This window comes from Rhagoletis pomonella, unplaced genomic scaffold, assembly GCF_013731165.1.
Source record: "Rhagoletis pomonella isolate Grant_MI unplaced genomic scaffold, Rhpom_1.0 Rhpom_scaffold_00006, whole genome shotgun sequence".
Classification (NCBI taxonomy): Eukaryota; Metazoa; Arthropoda; class Insecta; order Diptera; family Tephritidae; genus Rhagoletis; species Rhagoletis pomonella.
Window position 1 is genome coordinate 49,318,202 of NW_023458560.1, and position 9,648 is coordinate 49,327,849.

At 36.8% G+C, this 9,648-nt stretch overlaps 1 protein-coding gene across 1 annotated transcript in view; it reads left to right on the top strand.

The window, feature by feature from the left end:
* Positions 1–9,648, top strand: part of LOC118740891 (potassium voltage-gated channel protein Shaw) — a 45,561-nt gene that overhangs the window by 20,787 nt on the left and 15,126 nt on the right. Inside the window, exons 5-6 of the mRNA XM_036472629.1 lie at positions 8–226; positions 3,272–3,875. Of these exons, the coding sequence (XP_036328522.1) occupies positions 8–226; positions 3,272–3,875 (823 nt within the window). The remainder of the gene's footprint in view (positions 1–7; positions 227–3,271; positions 3,876–9,648) is intronic.

Below are 9,648 nucleotides of genomic sequence, written 5' to 3' on the forward strand. Positions count from 1 at the left end.
TTTACAGACAATCGGTGTCGTTTCGGTATTCTTCATTTGTGTATCCATATTATCATTCTGCCTGAAAACACATCCCGATATGCGTGTGCCATACCTCGTTAATACATCGGTGAATACGGCCAATGGTAATATGGCTTGGTATATCGATAAGCCACAAACAAATGCGCATATAGCTTTCTTTTATATCGAATGTGTTTGTAATGCCTGGTTCACGTTCGAAATACTGGTGAGTTAAGGCAAATGGATTTGTGGAAAGTTTGTTTGTATAAATGTATGATTTTAGATAAGCTATTGTATTATATTGATGTTAGTGAGATGCAGGTACAATAGATGTGAATTAGGGTAGACAATTTAGGTACACGACTAAAATCATCTGTTACATATAAAACTATCTATTCTGTGCTTAAGCTAATCCTTGTTATAGTTAGACACATTCACTGTAAACGAGCAGGTACATACACTGGACACATACAAGTTCAATAAAAATTTGCGTTTCGTGAATCAAAAGTTATCGATTTGAGTTATAGGTGATTTAATCAGATTTCGGCACTGTCGAAGGACTTATTAAATATTTGTGGGACCACTTTTCTAGAAGAAAACTTAGATTAGATTCGAATGAACTTTCAGGCTAAGGCAAGGCATCTAATTACCGCTACCAAATTGGATCAATCGGAAAAGTTCTCTTTTGAGTTACATGTCTTCACTGATTCCCGTTGTACTGAGAAAACGCGCTAAGGGACAAACACGAAATCAGGGTGTGGTGGCAGCTTCACCGGGGGACATTATGTGTTGTGTTATATTCTTTTCTTCGTGACAGATGACTCGAGCGCTCTGCCACCCCGAAAACGAAAGCCTGTAACGGTACTTAAATGTCATGGCTATCGAAGTGAAAGAGTGTTTTGGTTCTCCTAGCTGATATATCAGAAATTGAAGCTTTTATCTGTCTGTTACCTTTTGAATTCTTCCAGTCATTTTGTGTAACCTTTTTCATCTAGTTATTATAGTTTTCCCTTAGACAGCAGATTAAGAAAGTATTCTGCGGCTGCGCATTTCCTGGCTAGAATATCAACCACCTCATTGCCCATGTAGCCACCACTGTGACCAGGAACTCAAATGTGGTAGATATCTTAACAAATGCGATGCCCATTAGTAGTTTAAGGCAGTCTTATACCAACTTGGGGATAACTTCATGTGCCTCTAAGGCGAGGAACGCCGTTATGTAGGAATTTCGAATTTATCGTTAAATAGGCAAAGTAAATCATCTAAAACTATGGACTATAAAAATCCCATCTTTTATACCTCCGCCCTGTGGGTAATCCTTCATGGATACGAACCTAACTACTTCCTGCGCTAAAGTAGGCGGTATAGCTCCAGCTTTGAGGAGCGGCGAGAGCGCTACGTGTTGTCGGTGGCTCTTCTATTCATATCTAGAAAGCAAACTATACAAAACTATTTGCTCTCCAGCGATTGCCATAACTTTTCTGTGAGATTCTGCAGAGCACAAAAAGTCAATATCCCTGCTTGGCGAATATATTAATTTCAATGTCAGGGGGGTTCATTCACAAAACTGTCCACCTTACCGTTCCAACGTCTTTGCAAGAAAGAAGGTTGGGCTAATATTTAGGTTTGCTTAATCTTGATAGCAGATGGTGCGTATTTCTTAAAGAATTGCAGCCCGGAAACGGATGTTAGTTTAAATATCAATCTCTCTAAGACAGCCATCGTCCTTCTGACCAAGAAAGTAACTGTTAAGGGGATGAGGAACTTAACCTTGGATGGGGTTGCGGTCGGTGCCGCCACAGAAGTTAAGTATATAGAACTTATTCTGGAGTCCAAACTCCACTGGTGGACGCCTGTTGAGGCGGCCACCTCTCTACGAGAGCGCTGATGGTATGTAAACTTCTAGCGGGGAAAACCTGGGAATGCACTCCAAGGATCCATAGATGGATGTACTCCATGATAGTGGGACCAAAAGTAACCTATGGGGCAGTGGCTTGGACTACCAGGACTACTCTTCTACACGTTCAGGCGAGCACACTACAGTGGTATACAGGCGGCTCTAAGTCTTCTGATTTTATTGGGGAACTTTCAAGCGGTCATCAGTCTGTGTGCTGTGATCAACCTTTGTAGGAATTATAGAAGTAAGAGGATTCTAATTTTAAGTGTTCAGTAGGCAGCACTAAGGTTTCTTTCATGCTTCGAGGTCAAATCCTCAATGGTCCTAGACTATAACTTAACTAAACTAAACTAGGAGGGTACAATCTGAAAATATACAGGCTGCTCATGGGTGTCCCGAGGAAGAAACCTGGATCATTACGGCCTCTTTGAAGAGCCCAGCCATATTCTAGGTATATGGTCAAGCAACCTATGTCGCTTCTGTGGCTCTGTCAAGAATACGCTATTACACCTTCTTCTAGAGAGTGAGGCCATTTCACGTGGAAAGGGGATAAGTATTTATAGCGCATCAATGGACATGAGAGGAGCACATACACTTCCTACTTTGTGGGAGGATAGCTGAAGCACATGGTTACCGTTGTTGTACCACACTTTTTCCTACTCTTTCGGCTTTTCAGGTTTTACGTCGTCTGTCTACGCTTCCGATCACCGGTAAAATCTTTGAACTTTTTTCATGAAAATGCTGCGATTTCAGTACTTATGGGCGCCAAAATCTTATAGTCAAGGCTACCTATTGCCTTGAGTGGTTCTAATCTCTGATCGAGAGCACTCTCCGAACTCGTGAGTGAAGGGAGTAAGGAATCTTTCTTCATAAAATAGGTTTAGAGATAGGAAGAAGGCGAAGTACTACCACATGATATTGAGTCTGGACACGATGAGAGGGCGGCTGGTATTCCAAAATAAATCTTCGGTATGCTCTAAACTACCATAGTTTGAGAATACCAAAGCTATCGCAGAGGGAAAGCAGGGCAGGGCAGAAGAAAATGCTAAATTTATTCCTCATCGTCTTCCTGAGCTACTGTATCTCAACTTAATGAGCTGTGACACGCCGTGTTGTCTTTGAAGCTCAGTATCTCGATACCTTTTGTTTCCTTATCGCAAATATTGAAACTACATCTAGATAGGTATCCCCTTGTCAGTTAAGCAGTAAATTGTAAACTTTCCTTAAACATTAAAACATACACACATACATTATTTGTACAATTCTAATGCCTTTTATGTGTACTATAATATTTCTTCTTCACTCTATTCACCACATCTTCCCTAATAACAAATGTGTATGTATTTTCCTTCTCCCGTTTTGTTTTTTTTTTAGGTTAGATTCATATCCTCGCCAAATAAATGTGAATTCATAAAGTCATCTGTTAACATCATAGATTATATAGCAACGCTTAGTTTTTATATCGATCTTGTGCTTCAACGGTTCGCCTCACATCTAGAGAATGCCGACATATTAGAATTCTTCTCGATAATACGTATTATGCGTCTATTTAAATTGACGCGCCATTCGTCCGGCCTTAAAATTCTAATACAAACGTTTCGTGCATCGGCAAAAGAGCTCACGCTGCTGGTGTTTTTCCTCGTATTGGGCATTGTGATTTTCGCAAGCCTAGTTTACTATGCGGAACGTATACAACCGAATCCGCATAATGATTTTAATAGTATTCCGTTGGGTCTGTGGTGGGCACTGGTCACAATGACCACCGTCGGTTATGGTGATATGGTGCCGAAGACCTATATTGGTATGTTTGTGGGCGCATTGTGTGCGCTTGCCGGTGTGCTAACGATCGCACTGCCCGTACCCGTCATTGTGAGCAACTTTGCCATGTACTACTCGCACACGCAAGCACGAGCCAAACTGCCGAAGAAACGGAGAAGAGTGCTTCCGGTTGAACAGCCCCGTCCACCAAGGCTGCCAGGTGAGTGAATTTTGGTGGTGGTGTGTAGTGGTGGGTTTAGAAATTTTCATAAAATTAATTGTGTAGTTGTTTGTTAATGAAGAATGTTTTTTTTTTTAATAGATATATTATGTCTTATTTGATTCGTTTTTATTATTTTCTTTCAAATGTATCGATAAATAAGTCGATAATGATATTTATTGTTAAATTTGGCGATAAAAAAGTATATCGATCGCTATCGTTCCAAAATTAAAGTCGTACATATTGATTACACGGTTGAACAAAATATAGATTTTTTAATGCCGATTTCAAGTGCATTTGCAAAATTTTTCTAGCACGTCCAGTTTTTGAGAAAAAAATGTTGGAAGTGTTGAAAAATGGCAATTTTAAAATTTGTTTTAATAGAATTTCAACAAACGTTGTTGTATTTCACTAAGTTCCATTTAATTTTTGTTTCATTTAATTTCGTTTCGTTCCACTCTTTTTAATTCGTTTTAATCCCGATTTTCAATTCAATTTTGTTTAATCTCAGTTCATTTCATTTAAGTTCACTTCATTTCATTTCATACAGTTTCATTTAAATTTGTTTAATTTCAATTCATTCCATTTCTTTTCATGTAGTTTTATTTCGTTTCAATATATGTATCTCATTCCACCTCATTGAATGGCATTGCAAGTCATTGAAATTCATATCATATTTTCCCATTTTATTTCATTCCAAACTAGTCCACTTCACTTTATTTCATTTCATTTCGTTTTACCCCAATGTATTCAATTTGCTTTCATTTCTTCCTTTCTATTCAATTTCATTTATGCGACTCCATTTCATTTCATCCATTCAATTCATTCCAAATCTCTCCATTCTATTTCATTTCAATTCAATAACTCAATCATTTCAGTTCATCCCATTCCATTTCGTTTAATTCATTAAATAAAGTTTTTTTTTTATTTTACGTAAAATATTTTTTATTTGGTTTATTTATTGAATTAATTTTGTTTTATTTTAATTTATTTATTTATTAAACAAAATTTTTTGCTAAATATGTTTTATTTTATTTTGTTCAATTTAATTTTATTTCTTTTAATTTAATTTTATTTTTTTTTATATTACTTTATTTTATTTTATTTTATTTTATTTTTTATTGTTTCTCCGTTACGGGTTCACATCAAGTATTGGTTGGTATACAACAAAATACTTAACACTATTGATTATAAAGTAGTATAAGAGAAATATAATCTACAGATTGGTTACAAACGGATATTGACAATACTACACAGTTGCAAGTTTTTCTGTTTCTTAATGCTAATTTATTTTCAGAAATTTACGAACTATCGATGATGTAGATAATATCACAGATTTTTGTATGGCCCTTCGCTTTTCTACCATGTTGAGTTTTTCCAGGCTAGTGTTCAATGATTTTGGAATAACTCCTGTTGTCGAAATTATAACTGGAATCACCTCTCGTCTGCTAAGCTCTGGTATTTTCTGTATTTCTCCATATAACAATCTTGAAGATTGTGAGTATTTGGTACGCCTAAATCTATGAGAAACGCTCGATTCACTTCTTTTTCGACCACTATTATGTCCGGCCTGTTGTGTGGCATTGGACGGTCCGTCAAAACTGATCGGTCCCAATATAGCTTGCTCGTTCTGTTTTCAATTACAGCGTCTGGAGTATATTTAAAGTACGGCAGCTCTTCCGTTACTAGCTTATGTTGTATCGCTAGACTCTGGTGTACAATTTTTGCCACCTGGTTATGTCTGGTTAAGTATTCGGTGGCTGCTAACGTGACACAAGCTCCTGTGAAGTGGTGGATGGTTTCTGTTTGCTTTTGGCATCGTCTGCATAGGTCGTTTTTAACGGAAGCACGCATAATATATTTCGAGTAGTTTCTAGTCGCAATAACTTGATCTTGTATAGCGATCATAAAACCTTCAGTTTCGGCGTAGATACCGGAGTGAATTAACCATTCGTTGGAAGCAGCGTTATCTACTTCAGAGCGTCTAGAGCATGTGGATATCTGCCATGAACCGCTTTCATTTTCCAGTCTTACATGAGCGACTGGATATGTTGCGTTCCTGATATTAATTCGATTGCAGAAAATTCACTAAGATTTAATGGTGAATATTTTAAATCGGCTTTGCACACGGTTTGGAGTAGGCTGTTCTTTTGGTTGTGGAAGTATAAACGAAGGCTTTGTTTACACTTATTATGTAATTGCTTAATGTCTACCATCCCTCGACCTCCCTGTCGACGTGGCAAGTAGAGACGTTCTACTGCCGATTTTGGGTGATGCGTGCCATACTTTGTCAACAATGTCCTTGTTGCTCTCTTGACGTTTTCCAGTTCTGTTTCGGACCATTTTACTACACCAAAGGTGTATGTTAAAACCGGTATCGCAAATGCATTAATGGCTTTAAAAAGGTTATTCCCATTCAAGCATGATTTCAGCAAGCTCTTTACTCTTTGGAGGTATTCACTAGTTACGGCTGAAACTATTTCACTGTGCTGCATCCTCCTAGCCTGTAAAATACCAAGGTATTTATATGTGTCGCCTTCTGTCATTGAGTCTACAGTTTCATGAGTCATTAATTCCAATTCTCGCCTTATAAGTTTTCCATTTTCCACACTTAATCTTCGACATTTTTCTACTCCAAACGACATTTTTATATCATTTGAAAAATCTTCTGTTTGTTCCAGTAGCGTATTCATTTGACGTTCATTTGCAGCATATAGCTTTATGTCATCCACGTACAGTAGGTGTGAAAGTCTATATTGCGATACACGCGGTGCTTTTAAACTAAAGCCGTAGTTTGTCGCATTTAGTATCGAAGAAAGTGGATTTAGCGCCAGACAAAACCATATCGGACTCAAGCTATCTCCTTGGAAAATACCTCTTTTAATAGGTATGGGAGCGGTTTTTATGAGTCCGTTATTATGAAATAGTTTTAAAGTAACTTTCCATGAGTTCATAAGTTGCTGCATAAGACGTTTTATGTTCGGCGATATTTTATAAATGTCTAAAACCTCCGAGAGCCAAGAATGCGGAACAGTGTCAAAGGCTTTTATGAAGTCGATATAAGATGTATAAATATTTCTTTGATTATGGTATGCTTGCTCCATTATGACTGTATCAATTATCAGCTGCTCTGTTTTTAACACATCCTTTTTGTTCGATGGCTAGAATGTTGTGCGTATCAAGATGAGTACATATTTTTTCGGCTAAACAAGATGTAAGAATTTTATATAGGGTACATAGGCACGTGATGGGGCGATACTTAGAAGGGTTCTTCGTATCTTTTGGGTCCTTTGGTAGCAGATATGTACACTAGGGCGGGTCGAAAATCTAATTTTACTCAAATCCCTTGATAATAGTGAAAATATAATATATCATGAAGTCAACAAGAAGCCTGCAAAATATTAGTATTTTATTTTAATGTTAAGAGCCCGCGCATCGACCGCCAAGTCACCCACAGCACACTAGTCGAATAAGACCAATTCTTGTTAAAAATTCTGGGTTCAGCAAAAAGGTTTGGTGCATATTATTAAATAATGAATCAGTTAATGCAAAAGATAAAGTCAAATATAATTTTTCGCAGCCCTTAAGCTTATCGTTAATCTCAAAGTTATCTTTTTTCAATACATTTTTAATTGTTCTCTTGATAATTGCACTGGCCTATAGTCAAAAGATGCAAAGAACAGCATTAATATTGCTGCCGTTCATTTAGGTCGCTGGTGGCAAATATTCTAATCTTGTTTTAATATTAGCTATAGTTTGCGAATTTTTGCAAATTTAGGAACAATTTCGGTAGCTCTAATAGAAAAGCCATTATTTTGCATCATCGTGGAAAAATTTTGGTTTATGCAAGTGAGTATGGAAACACTGAATAGGCACAACTTCTAGAAACACTAATTAGTTTACTTATGTTTATGCACAATATAAAAATTGCAAATAAAGGCAAATTACAAAAAAAAATGTTCAACACTTTTTTTAATTTAAAACAATTTGTTTATAATCTGAATTATTTTTATAATATTATTACTATAAATCAGTAACAGTAAGTCTCTCCTTCAATTTGGTACTTACTACGTGCCGATCGAGTAGCATTTACCAAAGTTATATCGAAAACTTAAGTGGATCTCCAGTTTTTTTTCTAAAAAAATGTATCTTCAATTGTATAAAAAACGTTTAGATAAAAGAGCCGGATTACAGAAAAGTGTTCCAGGGAGCGCCTTTTTTCGTTCAAGCTGAATGCGAAGCACTATCGTCCAATTGGAGAGTCTTCAAAAGGATTTCCCAGGATATGTTAAACACTTTTTTCACATAATGCAATTAACTAAAATACTTATGCACTATATCTAAACAATTATTTCACGTCTCCTACTTTCATATAACGGCAAATTTAGAAATGTGCGTCTTCGTTGACTAATAAAACTATTCCGCACCAATTTTCAAGACTGCATAAATGGACTTAAAATGGGCGTTTCCCACCCTAACTGTATTATGTTAATGTATGCAACTACTATTAACTTATCAAACGATTCCTATTCTTTGACGATACATATTTCATTTCATTCATCAGGATCTTGAAAACTGACCAAATCGGCGTGACCAAGTCCATGGTCCTTTTAATACTATATAAACATCCGAAAACATTAAAACGTTTGAAATAAATCCCGTCTCACTTTTTTGTATTTTTCACTTGGTTCCTGAAGTAATGAAGAATTGAAAATCTATACGGGAAAATTATAGTTTTTGTAAGTTTTATCTTAATATCTTAAAATTTAAGACTTATTGAAAAATTATAAATGAACGTGAGGTACTAAATTTAATAACCCTTAATTTGATATATCGCGCGGTTTATAAAAATTAACGCATTCCATAGATATTACCAGCCAAAGTTTCATTTTCAAAATTCGTATACTTTGATGCAATTGCGCGGGCTAAAGATAAGTTTTAAATTAATCTTTCGTGGCCAATAACAATTGGCTAAGACCTAAGACATCATAATATTACTATTACAATGCGGTCAAACGACTTTTATTTTCCCCCATACAAAATCGACCCAGCCTAATGTACATCCCTTCATTAAGAAGTTCGGTACTTGGGATTCATGTTTGAGGAATTTTGTAAAGTGTTGAGCTACCATACTGTGTGTGCATGTAAACTTTTTTAACCAATAATTATAAATACCATCTGGCCCTGCAGCCCGCCAATTTTGGGTGCTCTCTACAGCTTTTTTGATATCGGCCTCACCGAAAGTCGCGTCTTCCATAGCTTTTATAGATTCCGTTCTCTTGTACTCATCGTGGATCCACGCTGAATCGGTTGCATGTTTGGTACTGGTTGACCATATAGACTTCCAGAAGCTTTCGATTTGCTCGGCGCTAGGTACTTCGGTTATATCTTCAGTCTTGTTGCGTTTAAGGTTTCTATAAAACCCTCTTTAATTTCGCTGAAATGATATGTTTTGCGTTCTTCTCTTTTCTGATAGAGTATACCTACGCAAACGGTTTGGCTTAACAGCTAGTTTTTGGCGGATAGTATCTAGGTATTGTTCAGGTGTTTGATTCGACGGATCATGTTTGGAGTGCTTTTTATTTTCGAGCTTAAAAGTTTCATACCAGTTACGCATCTTTTTCGTCCGGTTTCCGTTCATGTACTGTATTAGCCGACCAATTGTAGCTCGTAGCTCTTTTATTTGAGACGCCAGTGTGTGTTTCCATGGCGGATCGACTGACTTCTTTTTGGGAGGTATTCTACGGCTAACAGTTTTCCCTCCAGTGAAACG